We start from the raw sequence: 19,711 nt of genomic DNA on the forward strand, positions 1-19,711 counted from the left end.
TCATAGTTTCAAGTAAGATGTTTGACCATTTACAGCATTTCAAATCATAGTTTTAAGTAAGATGTTTGACCATTTACAGCATTTCAAATCATAGTTTTAAGTAAGATGTTTGACCATTTACAGCATTTCAAATCATAGTTTTAAGTAAGATGTTTGACCATTTACAGCATTTCAAATCATAGTTTTAAGTAAACGTCTGACCATTTACAGCATTTTAAATCATAGTTTTAAGTCAGATGTTTTACCATTTACAGCATTTCAAATCATAGTTTTAAGTAAGATGTTTGACCATTTACAGCATTTCAAATCATAGTTTTAAGTAAGATGTTTGACCATTTACAGCATTTCAAATCATAGTTTTAAGTAAGATGTTTGACCATTTACAGCATTTCAAATCATAGTTTTAAGTAAACGTCTGACCATTTACAGCATTTTAAATCATAGTTTTAAGTCAGATGTTTGACCATTTACAGCATTTTAAATCATAGTTTTAAGTAAGATGTTTGACCATTTACAGCATTTCAAATCATAGTTTTAAGTAAGATGTTTGACCATTTACAGCATTTCAAATCATAATTTCAAGTAAGATGTTTGACCATTTACAGCATTTCAAATCATAGTTTTAAGTAAACGTCTGACCATTTACAGCATTTTAAATCATAGTTTTAAGTAAGATGTTTGACCATTTACAGCATTTTAAATCATAGTTTCAAGTAAGATGTTTGACCATTTACAGCATTTTAAATCATAGTTTCAAGTAAGATGTTTGACCATTTACAGCATTTTTAATCATAGTTTTAAGTCAGATGTTTGACCATTTACAGCATTTCAAATCATAGTTTCAAGTAAGATGTTTGACCATTTACAGCATTTTTAATCATAATTTTAAGTCAGATGTTTGACCATTTACAGCATTTTAAATCATAGTTTTAAGTAAGATGTTTGACCATTTACAGCATTTCAAATCATAGTTTCAAGTAAGATGTTTGACCATTTACAGCATTTTATAGTTTTGTGTATAAGACTTTTGCACGATCTCGCATCAACCAGTTGGATGTCAGGTGCGTCTACTATCCATCCTCTCACTCATGTGTTGTACAAGTGAAGTTTGATTCAAGGCTTTGCGAAGCTGAGTGGAATATTTATAGCATAGAGTAAAGAACCTCTCTGACTAAAATCTTTTGCCGCTGGGGCAGATATTTATCGCTGACAGTTGACTATGCTGATAATGAGGTGATGTATGCACAGTCGTGCAAAAGCAACAGATGGTACAATAGGAATGCAATTTTACACATGTGCATAAACATATACAATATAACACCAATTTAAACTTATGTAAGTTAAGTTCTAAAGGGTACTTGTTAATTATAACGGTTGTTTAGAACTCGTTAGGTAAACACTGTACAGAACAGAAAATACTTTATGCCTACATAATCATTGTTACATCTATACTATCGAATTTAGCATTTTAGGACATAATAAGTAAAAACACTGGTGGCATCTATGTCTTAACTAATCATGTGATAACACAAATACAGACTGTCGAAACTAAGTATTTATTGATTAAAGGCCAGCCTAAGGATGTGTAATTATACATATATGAATTAATTCATTGGCGAAATTCAGGATGAACATGAAAATGAAATAATCAAACGGAACTGTTGCGATACTACATATACCAAGTTTTTTTTTTTTTTTTCTTCTTTTTTTTATTTAATTTCCGGTGTCGTGAAAACGATATGAACTTGCAGTAAATGCGCCAGGCATGAAAGCAAAGTTCACAGTGTGATATTGACGTATGAGATAAAATACTATAAACAAAAAATCCCAACCTACACCTTCAATTGTCTTTCAAATATCATGGAATGATTCTTGGTACTAGAAACTTAAATCCTACCATTACATATTAGCAACGATTTTAGATTTAACATTTTTTGTATAATAATCTTGAAACTTTGACTCATCGCCAAAGATGTAATGCTTGTGCATTGCCGGGGCGTGTTTGTTGGCTGGTGGGTTTTTGCCGTAAACGTCTGCCACAATTCTGAGCGTGTTTGAAGCTCCTCCACAACACAGCCCTACATAGGTAGTTCCAATTGCCTTGGCTTCTTCTGCAAACGTCCGGATCTCCTCGCGAGAACTGAGACATGTCAACAGTTCTAATGGAAAGGACTTCTTTTCTGGAATTACATTGAAAACTTGATTATTGTTCTGATCAGAACCGACACCTTGTGGCAATGACAACTGTATGTGATTTTGTAAGGAAACTATATTGTTTGAAAGAGAAATTTCATCTTTTTATAACAGGAAATTTGTGGGTTTATTTTAATGTATCCATACCAAAATATGTAAAAATCCTTACCGTATTCAAGAATTTAATTAGAAACGAAAATCTCTGTCTCGTTCCAGTAGCAACACAAGTATCGTTGCTTCTTCATTCATTTCACTACTTCAATTAACGGTCTAATTGAATTTCGGATATCACATCAGTGATGAATGAATTGCAACCTTTCAAGTACTTTCGGAATGTTTTAACATATATTAGACTGTAACGGGTACCAATTTTCTTTCATCTCAACCTAATTTATTTGGAACCCTTGTTATGTTAATGGCTAACTAAACAGGTGAGGTAAATATTACATTAATGTGTAATTCTCCGCCGGAAATGGTCTTCAAGATGTATATGTACGGTTGGTGTGGTGATCATTGATATACAAAGGGTGCATGCCAAGATATTACGGTGCAAACAGACTCAATAAGGGAATCTGTCCACAATGAACAGAAAGATTTAAATATTTTCATCAAAATAAAAACATAAATATCTTCCATTTGCAGCATACCAATGTTGCGCAATAAGTTTTACCATAATTCCTTAATTTTGTGTGTTTTCAATTTAACATGCATTACGTATTATAATCAGATCACGTTATCTGAAGACATATTCTGTTTAATCTCTGGGCGAATTTTCTCACACCATTGCAACGTTACGACTGCCTGAGGAATCATATGGATAAACATAAAAGACACATTTGTTTGACAATATCCCTTTGAGTGATAACCTTATGAAGAAATCAGATAAAAGTACAAAATTAAGGTCACGTTTGTTAGAGATTTTTATCATTGTTTTCACAAAAGCAGTTTGTTCTTAATAAGAAAATGGGTGTACAATTTCTCTCTCCGAATATTCCATTTTAATATTAAAAGACAAAATTTGATCGCTTTCCTTTAATATGAAGTAGCCACTGAAAGCAGTTCTTAGTATCAAGAAATAACAGTTCATTATTTCCCTATAGCGTTATTGAGCAAGGGGTCGACGGTTAATTAAACTTCAATTATTTGCCAATAGTCGACAATTAACCTTTAAGAATGCGAGGTTTATTCTATTATAGCGAAACATATGATAACTTCCTTGTAATGAATATTCAGCACTAGTAGACATTTCTACCTTACTTTTTGTTGCAGTCAATAGTCTCCTTTTCAATATTATGTGTCGATAAAGTTTCTCTTTGATCATATGTGATTTATTTACTCTTTTCAACAAGACATGACTGACAAGTTTATACTGTTTTTAAACTCAGATTCTTTTTGTAGAGTTTCGCTTCGTATCCTTTCATATTTGAAACGATAATGGACAATTTCCCATTAATAACACAGAAAAGTATTATCTTTCTTTCATGCTAAAAATTGGTCATTGACTAAATTGTTTTAAGGTACAATTATTCAAAGAATGTCTATTATCAGTTTGAAATTTCTTAAAGGTAATTGAGGAAATCATGAAATGCCAAATTCTTCACTAATATAAAGGATGAGACGACGAATTTCCTGTTAATGTGTATGAAGGCGGTTGTATACACATGGTCAATTTAACTATGAATTATATGACGTAACGACAACTTTATAGTAGGGACGAGTTTGCTTTAAACTCCATGGATCAGGAAATAATACAGTTTTATACGTCATAGTCAACTGTTTTCCTCAAGAAAATATAAACTCACAGTCAGGCATAAGTGATAATATTTTTTTCAAATAAAACGTTATAAATGTCACTATGCGAAAGGGTAAATTTTTGTGGTTGTTTTAGCTGTTTTCAACCAGTGAAACTTTGGAAGAAATTCTGTCTGTCTGTATTGTACTCACTGATAGGTCATCATAATGATAACAATTCATCATCACAATATTCAATTAAGACTCATTACGCAACTTCATTTCAGTGATCTGTGAAATATGGGAGTTGTTAAGACACATTTCGGTTATTTTCTAGTGATATTAAAATTAATCACACGTCAGGAACATGTTTCATCGTTTCATCTGTCTGGTGAATGAATCCATTTGAACTCACTGACTTGTCATTCCTAGCAGGAATATTGAATGCCAATCCGCCATAAAAAGACAAAAATTCTAGACATTTTTAGCTAAGGGAATAAAATCCGTGAACATTACTCTGTCGAGTAAGGCCCTGGGAATAGGTCTTATGTGATTTCTATAGTCACTGTTCCTGAAAAGATGATAATAAAAGGGTAAAAACGTACAAATGAAGCCCATACTTCTTCACTTGGGTTGTAAACGTCACCGTATTGTGGATTGTGTTATGTTGTTAGGCTAGTATTTATTGATGATATCATAACATTGTCTATGTAGTCACAAAGCTATCACACCTTGGGATTCATTCATGGCACTCTCCATAAATTCGAAGTTTGCTCAAAAGTACATCAACAGTAGACTTTTACACGATTTGAAAATTGCTTGTAGGTTATAATGAAGAATGTGTTTCATATAATATCAATCATAACTGGATAAAAGAAGGAGGTATGTCATTTATTACAGATCGATCAGAGCGACCGGAAGTAACTTACCAGTTTCCGGAACGGTCAAGGAGAAGAAGGTTGGTTTGGCAGCAGTTGTCCTGTACGGTACCGGAAGGCAAGCAATAGGTCCCTATCAGGGAAAGCAATGCATGACTCACCGATTATGAAAAAATTGATTTGTCAGATTTGCAGCAAATGTTGCGTTATTAGATGAGGCAATGAGTTATAAGCGATGTATCGGGAAAGTGCCTTGCCTTTTAAGTCTTTGACCAAAACTAAAATGAAAACTGGCAAAGTTACCATGTATCTAATATTCCCAATGACACAAGTCGTTAACGAATTTTGGTTTCGTTGACTTAAGATAATAAACTCAATTGCAGGAAGTGATACCGCATACCTTACATGCATCCCGTACACTCTTGAGCGTCTCAATGATAGTGACAGGACCACGCCCACAATTAAGTCCCACTACGTCGGCGCCGCCCTTCTCAAGCATACGACACGCCTCTCCGATATTTATGCCGTCTTGGGTATCCATACAGACAGTTGGCTGTAGCGTGATTACAGCAGGTAACCCTAAATGAAGTAATAAAAATGGTTAGTAGACAGTTTCTCTGTTCTTGTAATGATTAGCCATGCTCCACTCCATTTCTTATTCATTTACATATTTTTATACAGAGTTGAAATCAGGTTAGATTTAAAAAAATGCCGCCACTATCAAAATTAATGTTTTATTACTTGAATTGATTTTCATTCAAGGTCCATATATGATTAAATGGTGAGCTGGTGCCAGATACAGGACAGAATTTGCATCGTCGTCATTAATATTCATTTGGAGCACTCAGTACCAATATCAGCAACTATCTTTGGGCTTGCTTGGAACATTCTAATACAAAATATCGATCGATCTTGCTCCCCATACACTGATTTTTTTAATTATCAAGGTCATATTATCTAAGTCTAAACTACATATTATACATTGTTTTTACATATCTGAAGGTAGATGTTAACTTAGTTTGCATACATATACAGCATTATTCAATATAGTTGTTACTTTGTGAATTCGTACCGTTTCCGAATTTCTTTATTGCTTCTAAGGCAAGAGCAGCCTCGCCATACTCTCCAAACGTCTCAGCTACGATGAAATCGGCCCCTCCCTTCACAGCCCACTCCACTTGTTCCTGAAAATAAGGAATTAAAGCTAGGTCATCTCCATATATGTCATTCATCAAAAGCTGCGAGACGGTTATTTTTTTTCTATATTTCAAAACGAATATTGGCCACTTACAATAGCGTCGCCCTGTCTGTAGTACCAAGGACAAATCTCCATTTTGACAATGGATATCATGTTCAAAACAACTTATCCTTGGATATTTAAGAGTCTTCACCGCGACAATGTATTCTCGTCAACTAAAGGAAATTCTGGAAACGTTTCAATTCAAGGTTTATTCTTAGGCTCATAAATCATTCCTACAATCGGTCAGGGAGTTTTCTCTTTCCTAACGGCGGCTGAGAAAGGACTCTTACAGTTATCGCATCAGGAACAACGTTTTGTGTGAATGGCATGGCGCATACTTTTTACTCAGAATATCAAAGTGTTTTAAAAACAATATTTATAAACTAATATCTACCGAGATGATATGAATAAAGAAACATTTGAAGATCTTCCTCTTTTGAGTCTATACAATGTGTAGATTAAATACAAACGCCTTTTATCATATGAGAAATATTTTTACTTCTTTACACTTGCAGCATTTCATATCGTCGATCGTTTATTGTCAAATTTTAACCTGTACAATAAAATACTTGTTAAATTTTAGATCAAAAATAAAATTTAAAATCCATAGGTTCATTGCTGTCGAACAATTGGTTCAATAGGATATCATAACTTATCTTTAAATCATTCTGAAAGCGAAGACATCTTCAAATGGAGAACAGTCACGTGTCATATTCCTCGTTAATCTTTTAATATATATTATATTGATATTTTCTTCTCATAAGGTTAATAATGGTGAACCACTCCATCAGCAGTATGAGTCAGTCATAAAACATCTATGTTTCATATTTTAAAGTCTGCGAATATTTCAATATAAATAGATAAAATTCTCTACCTTAAAGATGGCATTGACCTGTGCGATAGATGCTGCGTCATCCTTCCGATAAATCGTTGAATTACACAGGTTTCCAGCCATCAATGTACCAGTGTTGTCTGCGACCTGGCGCGCAATTTTAAGAGCTTCCATGTTCATTCTTTCAAGGTCAAATTCCCGTCCTATCAGACGAAGCTTTTCTCTGTGAGCGTAATACTGTAAGGAGAATAGTGTTTAAACTTTCTTGTTACTCAATGTAATATATATGTTGAATGTTAGCGTAAGGTAGTATGAAGAAGTAGAAATTGACTGTGGAGATTAACGACATCAGTTGACAAAATTTAAAGAACCTAGCTTTCAAAGGAAAGTAAATGTTCTCTTTTTAACTTATTGTTCATACTTTTACCTTGTGTGCATCATGTCTGAAACTATCGTATAACCGGTTATTTTCGCGGGGATGATATTTTCGCTATTTCGCGGTACATTTTTTTATCCGTGAAATAATGAGTCACGTTTGGATAGATGTCTTTTACACCTAAACCGCGATTTGGTTTATTCTTTGAAATAGTATTCGATCGTTTGAAAAGAGAGTCACGAAAAGAAGTTTTTTTCAGAAAGTTTTCGGAAGAAAGAAATCACAAAAACCTCAAGCCACCTACAGTAAACGCCAACACAACGTCGCTTCCGGCATGAACAAATTCTTCGTGTAAACTCTTCACCAGCTCAGGATGTTCGAGTACAACTTCCGGTACAAAACTTCCTGCTGTCAGATATCCTCTTCTTTCAAATTCAAATATGTATCCCTCTGCCACCACAACGCTTTCGCCATCTCTCAGACGCTCTAACAAACCTGGGAGAAAAAGATGATGCGATTTAAACCTACATCTTCAACATGTAATGAAAAGCTTATCGAAATAGTCATCGAAGGAAGTACGTCATTGAAATGTGTTGAAGGATTCTACATTTTTTTATTTTCACAGACTATCTTTTTATCTATTTGAAATAAACCTAACCAGCCAATGTCATAATTAAGATACTTGTATTTTGTTACATTGCTGTATTTTGTGAAAGAATAAAAACTAAAAAAAATGTTATAATTTAGATCTAGAGTAAAACCCTTAGCAACGAGGTGAAATTGACCTCGTTTGGTCTAAAGACATTTTGGTGCCCAGAAGTTTGGTAAGTCATGTATAGCGTTGATAGAGGCTATGGTGTTTCTGTATGATAATGTTTAACGAAAACTGAAACCGGACAAATTGATTTTTACATTCAATGACGTGTTCGAAAAAAAAAAACAATTTACTTCCACGTACACATTTCCCGGTATCAACGACACAGCTGAAGTGCTTTGGTAGATAATAAAAATTGAAGTCCGGTCCTTTTGTGAATATAAACATTTCAGTATTAACTAATGTCTATGGTAATTTTACTTCCGCTGTTATCATTACTAAGACAAGTCGTACATCAATACGATGAAAGAAATAATTCTGACAAAGAGGTACTGAAACCACCACAATTGTGTTTAACTTGCTGTTTTATCTTCGTGGCGAAGCGTTATTTTCATGACTATTTCCACAAATGAACCATGAGAGTTGTGGTGTTTTGTCTGGAAATAGAATGAAAGATGTTGACTTCGTAGTGAATTCATGTATCGAAATTATGGGTTCACCCGAAATTGTCTACTGATAAGGAGGACCTTTTGTATTCTTGACAACACAGCCATAAAATTTTCATGGGAAGTGTTAATATTATCTGATAAAAAAAGTCAGACATATGTTGTTTTGTACACGAATAGGAAAGACACTTATCATAATGGTTATGTATTCTTGTCCATATTGGATCTTGCATGCATTTGTCTTCCACTTGAGCGTGTGGAAACGAGTTGATGTAGATTACATTTAGAGAGCTTCTAACGACCTAAAATAAAAACATTTATGGAGAGTTTTATAAATAATAAGAAATGGAAATAAAAAAAGTATATATATATTTGATAAAATGCAGAATAGGTTATTTTCCATATCAGATTTGAGGTATCTTTATAAAAAAAAAACCTTCCTTGTAGGAAGTGATGTTCGTGACAGTCGAGTCACAGCAGCCTAGTAAACATATTGGTGACTGTGGCATCATACCAGAAAAAATACTAGTTATGTCTGTTGAAAAGAATAATTCCTTTTTAGAGGATGATTGTAGCGACAGAGCAGAAACATAGCAGTAATGCCTGTCGAAAAGCATATTCCCTTTTTAGATAATGACTGTAGCGTCAAAGCAGAAAAATAGTAGTACTGTCTGTTGAAAAGAATAATTCCCTTTTTAGAGGATGACTATAACGTCAAAGCATAAAAATGATAGTATTGTCTGCTGAAAAGAATAATCCCTTTTAAGAGGACTGTGTTGCTACCGAAAGAAATAATCCTTTATCATCTTAAAGCTGGTAATGATGACTTCTACAGACACTTGTTAGATAGTGATCGTATTGTTATAACAGTAGAATAGAACTAATGTTTGTTGTAAGAAAAGATTTTGGATAGGACAGGTTAACTCAGTGAACCCCTTAAGACATACGACCATGTCTGCATTTCAAAGCTAAAATCCTAATATCAATCTTAATTAGGCGTGGAAGTAGTCGAGTGGGGGTCGAATTTGAAAAATTGGTATGCTCTCATTACCTTGGTCTGATGTCAAGTGCTCGAAAATAACTTTTAGTTTTAGATAAGAGAATAATATCATTTAACGTTATTATAAGAAAAACTATATGTACATGAAAAAGATTGCAGCCGTATTGATAGATATACAACTCAAAGGAAAAGGAGGCCAACATGGTTTTGTTGGTATCTTTGAAGAACAAACGACGTTCATGAAGGCAATAAACAGAGTATCGACTTCAAAAATTGCCTTTGTATGTGGCATTGTTTATAGGGTACTTGAGTCTCAACATTCGGTAATTTAAATGAGTGGAAAGAGACAAAGTGGTCGTATTTTGTGAAAAGTCTCCAAAATGATGTGATTGATTTTTGTCAAGCAAACGAAATGTCCATTAAGTTTGTGTCTGCTGCAGTCAGTTGGAGGTTAACACATGGTCTGTAGTCTAAAATAGCTTGTATACACGTGATCGATTGCTGTTTACTCCGGGGTCTTCTTATAATACGTTCTAAGTACACTTTACCATGTCCTAACGGTAGCATCATCAGTGTTGTACCGTACAGTTTCAACCAGTTAACTGTAGTTCGTTTCTTTCTTTGCATTGTGTTTGATGTGAGATTTTAAGCAAATGTGATTCAGAAGCAGAAAATACGTTGGGAAAAAACAAGTCATCAAAACCTTAATTCAGGAAAATTACAGAGTGCGATAAATATACCACTTTGTGTAGAATACGGTACACCGTACGGTGACTTTACCACCTAATGTAGTATACGGTACACCGTACGGTGACTATACCACCTAATGTAGAATACGGTACACCGTACGGTGACTATACCACCTAATGTAGAATACGGTACACCGTACGGTGACTATACCACCTAATGTAGAATACGGTACACCGTACGGTGACTATACCACCTGATGTAGAATACGGTACACCGTACGGTGACTATACCACCTGATGTAGTATACGGTACACCGTACGGTGACTATACAACCTAAGGTAGAATATAGTACAGCGTGTACCGTATATGTAATATCTGGTACAGAATCTCGTACAGCTTACGATTAATGTATTTAATATTGATTAATCTGGTACAGCTTACGATAGAATATCCCTTTACTCTTATCCAGATAGAAATGATTAACTACGTGGTATGTTTGCTCCATTTATGATCATGTCGAATATTTCCAATAAATTCTTGAGTATTCGTTACAACCAATTTATTGTTTATGGTTAACTACTCTGTTGAAATGAATTGTTGTCTTTACTTTCAAATGTCTTAATGCACCTTAGAGATTCAATGTGAGTTCAAAAAGTTGTATTAATATTACTGTCGTGAAAACCGAAGCCAGTATACAGTTGTTTCACTGAGTTTGTATTTTTTAATCTTATTACGGATTGCTAAACTGATGTATACCAGCATGTAACCAATAAAACTATCGATGTGTAAAATACCAAAACTTTTCTCTAATATCACAGCAACAACAGGTACGATGATTCTTTCTGAACCTTTGGTGATTTGCTTCTTTATTTTCTTAAAATATGCGCTTTTAAAGATACGACCCCCATTCCTACCCCCGCCCATTCCATCCTCAGACATACAAACAATAAAGCAACATGGTATTTACAAATCTCTATTCAAATCTGTGAAAACTAGTATTTTTTCACCTCGGATTGGACGTGACATTAAATTGTAGACCCATATTTAATTTGTCTGTATTATAATAACTGTAAAAAAATAACTGTGCAATTGTATATTTTCCAGTGACAATTTCCGTCTCCTTTAAGTTGACAACGATCGAATCCAAGCAAAGACGATCGTTTTATACTAAACATAAAACAGATTATTGCTATCCATTCCCTCCAACAGTAGATAGATAGCAACGAGACATTGCGCATTTGAACCGAGACTTTACTCCCAAGTGTATCATGATGAAGATATATTCTGTCCTTGGAAACAATTCAAAGTATACAAATGCTAAGAAGAATTTAGTTTTAATAGCTTTTGTAAAATGCATCCATACTAATTAGGATCGATTCTTGTTTCTAAGTCAGTTTACCTCTTCCATTAATATCCAGAGGTAGGTATAAATGTCTACATTAACCTTTACAATGTTTTCAATTAACTTCTGCTAAGAAATCGTTTCGTCTAAGTTCTGTTTAAGTGGTAATATTCGAGAAAATTTATTTTCTTGAAATTGGTTGTGTATTAATCCTCCCAAAAATATATGATTTATGTTAAATCCCAAAGGCTGCGGCTTCGAAACACATAAGATGTATATGTGTGTGAATGCCGTTTATTAGACGACACAAGAAATGTAACAATCTATTTAACACTCACAGGTCAATATCCCCATGGGTTGCTACATAATTGCAATGACAGATGAAAGATAATCATTATGATTTTGAATTGGCACGAAGGTGAGTTTCGAAGCTTCCACAATTCCTCGGAGATGTACCTTCATCTAGGTGTTGGGATTAAACAATAAGTGACAGATTAGACAAACGAAAGCAGCCATTCAGATCTTAAGGCCTGAAAATGCCGAGTCTTGTAAATATTTATTTTTTCTCCTTGCATATATCTTTATATACCTGTATACATCTTGACTCCATCTAACTTGTCCGATCAAATCAAATGCAAAATATTAGCCCCGACAAATTAAACAACTGTACGGTGTGGTCGATCAGGTAAACTGGAAGCCAAACCCAAGCAACTTTTTAACGAAATCAATGTGTTACTAGAAATAAAGAATCAGACACTTTAAAGAAAGAAACATATATGGCCATGCCCACTACGGCCTTTGCGTTGAATTATGACTCATCCGTTAATTTAAAGGTTACAGTGCTTTGAAACACACCTTCTAATGCAACGAAATATCCATTCATTAGGATATCGTGACACTGGCAGAAATTGATCATCGTTTAGACTTATTTTGTATAGGTCATGCCGATATCACTACCATCTGTTGGTTTACATGAATAACTACAGATCCCATAAGTTGTTCTAGGAATGACACTCGACATAATCTACATGGAGAGATAATAAGGCTCAAGGTCATCTATAGATCCATTACATCTCTGTTCGTATCTCTTACATTTATAACAACTTAATGCTGTCACGTATGGGGAAAAAACACGAGTTATCACATTTTACCACAACCTCTATGTCTTGAATTAAGCACCATTTTGTAAAACTTGCGCCTAAATGTGAAACGGAATTGGACAAATTCATATCCTCAAAACAATGCACACGCTTATATTCTGGCAAAAATATTTGTTCGTAGAACGTGTATATCAATTTTTGTAAAACAAGTTAACTTTCATCTATTTTTTAAAATCTATGATAAAAAAAATTTTTTTTTCTAATTCTCTATTACTTTTCTTTTTAAAATAAATTTCGAACATAGGAATTTTGTGTTATTTTTACAATATAGAAATGCAGATACATTCGAAATTCGTTTGTTTTTTATATAATGATAACTTCAGAAAGGCCAATAAATCGATAAAATATGAAAATATGCAGCAGTACTTCAATGGCTGTAACTCTACACAATGGAAATCTCTATAAATCGTCATGGTTCATACCCTCCTCTTCAAGTTTACACAAATCGTAATATCAACGTAAGTGTCCTAAATTACGTAATCATATGATTATATAGGTCAAGAATTTTGGTCTATATTTATTCTATTTTTATATCATTAATTTCTCACCTTTCGTTGGCATTCTTTCTTCTGTCGCTGTGTATTGTTGTCACCTATCAGACCACTGAGTATTTAATTGAGGAAGTTTTGAACATAACAAGATAAGTAATCTTATCGCCATTTGTGTCGAGTATGGAAACGCATTAGATGTACCAAGCGAACGCTGCAAGAGTACTTAACTTTGTTTTATTGGGTTGACACAATAGAAGTATATACTTCTATTGTGCACGAAATGCTATTGGCATATCACCTGAAGTTTTATATCCGTGATTTCATTAACATTGTCTTTTATTTTTTCATTTCGTTGATAATTCAAAAGTTCTAATAGTGATATCTACTTAAAGAGCTTTGACTACGAAATGTACGGTCGACAGCATTTTCTTAATTCAAGTAAAAGAAGGTATGTGTTTGATATCCTGACAGACACTGCTCGGGGAGCAGATGTTCTTTTCCGGCACTTTGGGTTGATTTCATGGTGTTACATCTTCACTTCTCGTATCTTCTGGGTTTTCTTGTCTATTTTCGTATCGATTTTACCTGCAATTATGTCCTTACTTTACAAGCTAACGCTGTGGTCTACGTTACCTCTGTAATCCCCTTGGTCATTGCAAATTTTATGGTACTTAATGTTACAGTTGTTAATGATCATCACACATCGAGAATCGAGGAGAAAGGAGGTATTTACTGGTAGAACGTTCTTATATCCTCTTGTCTTTTATTGTCTCTATTTCAGCCGCGATGAAATGCACTTGTATTATTCAATTCAATTTAATTCAAGTTTTTCAGTAAAGAAACAGCACGCTGGTGTACGTCTTAGTACTTCTAATCGTTGATCTTTTTTAGATGCAAGCCAGTTTATGTCTCATGCGTTCCATATTCGCGGGCGTTAGTGGTAGATAAGTTAAAGAATCGTTCACACATGTCCATACACGTTACCTGTAAGTTGCGCAAGTTGCGATAATGTCTAACACACCCAAATTTATTTCTAACCAATGGGTAACGAATACCACGTGTGTTACCATCTGTCGCCTGTTATATACTCGTACGTAGCATACACAGTATGCGTATGCGTCAGATTTATCATACGTCGGCTCTGGTCGTGTGACAGGGCCTGACAGGTATGGAATCAAACTTCATTGAAGTTTTATACATTTTAAGATTTTTAATTAAAAAAAAAAAGCATACGTACCTCGTTCTAGACTTTTTCTATTAAATGTTGTTAATATATCGTTCCATATATGATACAGTGGTGCATTAATCCAAATCAAAGAAGTCATTTAAGAAGGACGAAATCATAATATGCTCGAGTTTCTCGTTGACAACATCTCCGTTGAGTTTGGTATGATCTTCCAACATACTATTGGCCTAATTATAGGAACTATTTGTGCCCATCATTTGACCGACTACGCGGCAGAATTTATAGAAGAGCTTTAGCAAAAAAGTATCTAAGACTTTGCACAGTCCTTCAATTTCATTTTAGTCATAATGATGACTTCTTGTCTTTAAATGACAAGAGATTTATTGACCACGGCTATCGTATATACCCTATTAAATTGGAAATCAAGGATACGACAGACTCTTCTTCAACACGTATCTTTACCTTTTCCTACAACGAAACCAGCAATCTGTATGTAAAGCGTGTTGATTTCAATTTCCCTATTGTGAATTTTTCATTTCTGGATAGCAACATCCTGCATCCCTAAACTATGGTGTTAAAAAATCGCAGTTCATTCGATAATAAAGGGTATGCCCCCAATGATCTTGATTTTTGTGTAAGTTGTCGTTAACTGACAACTGGCAAACTCATAGTTGCAAAAAAGCATGTTGATAAAAAATACAGGGAAGTTTTACGGTCGTCATAGTGATCTCATTGCGAAATATTAAATCATTTCTTTTTGCGATATGCAGCTAAACGTGTTTAATGATCGTCAGCTTGCCTGTTGGTTCCGTTGTTATATACCCTGTTCTCATTTCAGAACGAGACATTACTTACATGGATAAACTTTTATAGCAATAGCGAAACAAGTTATTTCAACTTATACGTATCACTCTTGTTGGCCCGGATGTAAGCACGCGAGGAGTACCCGGAAAAACCCACGTGGTCGACCAAATGATCCCTTACATTTTCACGTCCGTTCCGTGAATCGAAACCCGGACGGCTAGGTGAAGGGCGAGTGTGTTACCACTGCGCCACCCGACCACCCAATAACGAGGTTTGACCGAGTTTACATGGCGAGTGCCGTCGATGAAGCTGAAAACGCTTACTCTTCCGAAACACTAGTCATATTTTCCTTGTATTTCTTCAGGAATATCCGTGTAAATCGTTCTTTTATTGATATTTTGTTCTAGTTGTATTTGTTCACCTGTTGTTACTTTTCTCGAGGGATCAAATTACAAATTTGTGCCAATGGACGAGTAAAAATGGTGTTTTTTCCTAATCCGACATCCAGTAAATAAGCAAGATACATACAAAAGCCGTCAACAATGCCGGCATAACACAGTTATATTTATCATGATTTATACAACAATTGGAAACGTGTAATAAAAAAAAAACAATAATAAGAGAACGGATATTTTTGGTAGATAAAACAACCGGTCTTAATTCTATTCGGCCACGTATGGACTTTGTTGGTTATATATACTTTCCTATACTGGAAATCAAGGACACAACAGACCCTTTTACATCAACCACTTAGCTCGATATTTCCGTATCACAGTGCTGACAATGATAGATTTCCACCAAGCTATAAAATAACTAAATCGAGTTTATTCCGATTTTCCTATTTCAAATTGTAAGATAGAAGAATGATTTAGATTTTTCTGATGTTAAACGTAAGACAAGAGAATCATTTAGATTTTTCTGATGTTAAACGTAAGACCAGGGAATTATTTAGATTCTTCTGATGTAAAACGTAAGATAAGAGAATAATGATTTGGACTTTCCTATCGCGAATTTTTCATCACAAGGTTATTATCATTGACCTTTAAAAATCGCAGTTTATTCGTGTCCATCACTGCTGCCATTACAGATGTCTATATATGACCGATAAAGTTATGGTTTCAGAAGAAGCATGTTGACAAAGCCCGAGGGAAGTTTTGTGGACGCCGCCATGACTTATTGTGAAATTAGTGTTCCCTTGTGCTATATAAAGTTGGATACAATTGATGTTCGACGTCGTAACTGGTGTCGTCGATGAGGATAAATTACCTTCCGGATGACCTTATTTAATTATCTTTTTTTCAACCGTATCCTTGTAAACCTTTCTTTTGTCCATACTCTGCCCAGTTTCATCGACTTTGAATTTAGGTAGCACAAGAAGTGTTGGCCAGTAAAACCTCAGTCTCTTGTTTTATTCTAAATAAGGAACACACAACAATGAAATCCATAGGTCGACTCAGCAATAAATCAATATTTCAGCTTGAAAATAAATCAACTTTGATTACATCAGTTACGCTGTCGCATGCAACGCACGGACTCCAATTTTCTATCCTACCTGGCCTAAAGGGCTATGTAAGCTTACGACATACCACATCATCCGGCGTCTGTTCGTCCGTCCGTTAACCTTTAATTTATATAAAATTTGAATCCAAACCTGAATGGCGAGATCGAATAGAGGAAATTAAGCATTTTTTTTAAATCTGCTCCTGTATGTTTTTGTTCCAATTTTGTTCGGAATTTTGTTCTGTGAAAGGAACTCTTTGTATCAACAGTGGGTCTGACCCCTTCGGTACACAATAGGGGCACATGGGTAGAGGGATAGTGCTCAATAGGGAAGAGCTTTAAAAACCTTCTTTTGGGAGGAAAGTGATATGTTTATTTAGTCAGAACTAATGGATCTGTGTCTATAGGGGCCTGAGGGGCAGTGGCCAGGGGGAAAATTAAGCAAAGTCTTCACAACCCTTCTTCTATAGGAATGACAAGACTACGAGTTCGGTTTAGAGCATTTGTGTTAAATAGTAGGTCTTACACCTTGGGTTAGACAGACGGTTCTCTATTGACGAAATATTGGAACAATACCGTTCTTTCGTTAGGATGATTGTTTTATGGACACATTTGGTCAAACTATAATTGGTGGAGATGAACTTACATAAACAGGAAGTAAAGATTTTAAACTTCAACTTAAATAAAACAATTTGGGCTAAAACAAACCATGTAATCGATAGTCCTTTTTGGACTCCTTGTTTAATTACCTTGGCACATTAAAAAAAACATCACTTTTCTTTAATTCGCTCGTACGTTAATTAACCAAATCAAATACGACGAGCAAGACAAAATGAACGGCATAACATGATATAACAGAAATCCAAGTAGTTAAGTGAGAAAATGTACAATTTCATTGTCCGTTGAGATCAATATGAGGTAAATATGCCACAAACCTAACTGAAGCGAAATGTGTATAATGAGTATATCAGTCATATAACAAACACTGGACAAATATTTGTGAAGGAAAACGACGTTATCACTGTATACACGATTTAATATCGTTAGACAGATAGCTTAATGAATCTATACGTGTTTTGGTAAGGACCAAACAAAATAAAGTGTAATAAATTTTTGAACACTATTAAGTTACCAACATCACAAAACAATCCTTGGTCAACAATTCAATGAAATGTTTAGGGAGATGGTGCGATGACACCCTGTCCGAAAGAAGAGCATGAGTAAGGTTGAAGAGCAGGGAGACGGATGACTAAATAGGATAGACATAGCATGACTACCTGGGAAATTCCAGGCCAGGATGAACCAACACAGTGTCATTCCTAGACTGACTTGGCCTCTTATGTTTCGTTGTACGAGTTTTAGCTGAAAATGGTTGAAACCCATGAGAGACTTGTCAGCAGGAACGTATGATAATGGCAGACAGTACAACCAATTTTCACGTCAGTAAGCAGGAACAACGTGACATCTCAGACAGGACGGAAATGGTCAGAAAAGGTCATATGATCTCCGTACAGCCATTTTGTTTTTATGATCAGTCTCAAAATAAACATGCACAACTAGATTATTTGAAACAAACAGGTAAAAAATTCGAGAAATCTAGGGAGAGCATTATCCAAATGACAAGACCGTCAGCCACAACAAAATCAATATAAACTCGTAAATGATACGAGAAAAAGATCACTTTCAAAATCTACGTTACCACATCTAATGATATTGTTTTCCGTTCAGTCCAAAAATGCCAAATTCAGAAATTATGAACATCGGAGTTATTATGTAAAAGAACAAAATCCTTCCAGTCCTTTCAGCTAATTTACCATTACAAGAATTGCTTTAGACGGGCAGACCACGAAAAAAAACTTGTCTGAAATAAATTAATAAAAAAGAATGTTCAAAGGAAAAATCTGCGCCAACAGAAAACTTATGTTCCTTCGTAGTCCAGAAATGAATGAACATGGGTCTAATGTAGAAACCTGGACTTGTTCAATAGATATATTCCAATTAGATGGTGGTTACATAACCTTAGTTCGATAGGTCGTTTCCTAAATCAATACGAATACTCCCACTGAAGCCGTGTCTACTGTTCGTTCGGTCGCTACGTCCTCACTCCGATAGCCCAGCAGGCTCAAAGGTTGTGAAATGAATCAAAATCTTTCATCATATAATCCAGTGTGTCTTCGTCTTTTCTTTGGTATAATAGAACTCCTAAATGTGCATTTATTATCCTACAACAACACTTTCGTTGGTTCCTGAAATCTTTAAGTTTCATTCGTATACATCAATATCCTTTCTTTCTCCATTTCTATTGTTTTTTTTTTTTTTTGGGGGGGGGGGGGGGGGGGGGGGGGGGGGGGATGACGGGGGTCCTTGATTTTTTTCATTCAGCTTCGCATGGATTTTTACAGAGACGAATATTTTAGAGCTTGAGATATTGGAACAAACGTATAAATCATTTCAATTATTTATATGTAAGAGCTGAACTAGTATAAAGCATTTCCAATAATTTGATGATTATTTTCCATGTTCATTTTCTCAGTTCATACGTTCAATCGCGTTCAGTTTCTACATGATAAATATGTAGGATAGAGAGTCTATTTTCATTCAGCGCCATCCACAGCAACGTCTTCAATGGGCAAGGCATCATCAACGATGGCGACTTGTTGACTGGCGACGGGTTCTCTTGTCAGACGAGTCTCGATTCCATCTTGCCCACGCTTATGGCCGACTGCGTGTGTGGCGTCGACGTACCGAACGTTACACCGATTGCTGTGTCCTGCAGGATAACAGGTGGCGTGGCGACAGCGTGTTGGTATAGGAAGCCTTCAGTAACCACCATCGGATACCTCTTCAAGTCTTCCGTCAACGTGTAACAAGAGTGATGTACAGGGATGATGTTCTCAGGCTTTACGTTGTTCTATTTTTTGCTTCACAGCCGTAACTACAGTTTTACCAGCAGGACAACGTCTCCCCACAATGGTCGAGTACCTATGGGTTTCTTTGCACCGAATAATGTGCATGTCCTCCCTTAGCT

At 35.1% G+C, this 19,711-nt stretch overlaps 1 protein-coding gene across 1 annotated transcript; it reads right to left on the bottom strand.

Annotated features, from left to right (window-relative positions):
• Positions 1-1,899: 1,899 nt before the first annotated feature.
• LOC132545991 (betaine--homocysteine S-methyltransferase 1-like) lies at positions 1,900-13,263 on the bottom strand. Its single transcript, XM_060209679.1, has 7 exons — positions 13,251-13,263; positions 7,555-7,745; positions 6,917-7,111; positions 5,875-5,986; positions 5,203-5,381; positions 4,854-4,935; positions 1,900-2,180 (listed from the first exon to the last, which is right to left on the bottom strand). The coding sequence occupies exons 1-7, from the start codon at positions 13,261-13,263 to the stop codon at positions 1,900-1,902; spliced, it is 1,053 nt and encodes a 350-aa protein (XP_060065662.1).
• Positions 13,264-19,711: the final 6,448 nt, after the last annotated feature.

The sequence above is a fragment of the Ylistrum balloti genome, unplaced genomic scaffold (assembly GCF_031769215.1).
Source record: "Ylistrum balloti isolate Yb309-2 unplaced genomic scaffold, AGI_CSIRO_Ybal_v1 Utg369872, whole genome shotgun sequence".
Taxonomy (NCBI): Eukaryota; Metazoa; Mollusca; class Bivalvia; order Pectinida; family Pectinidae; genus Ylistrum; species Ylistrum balloti.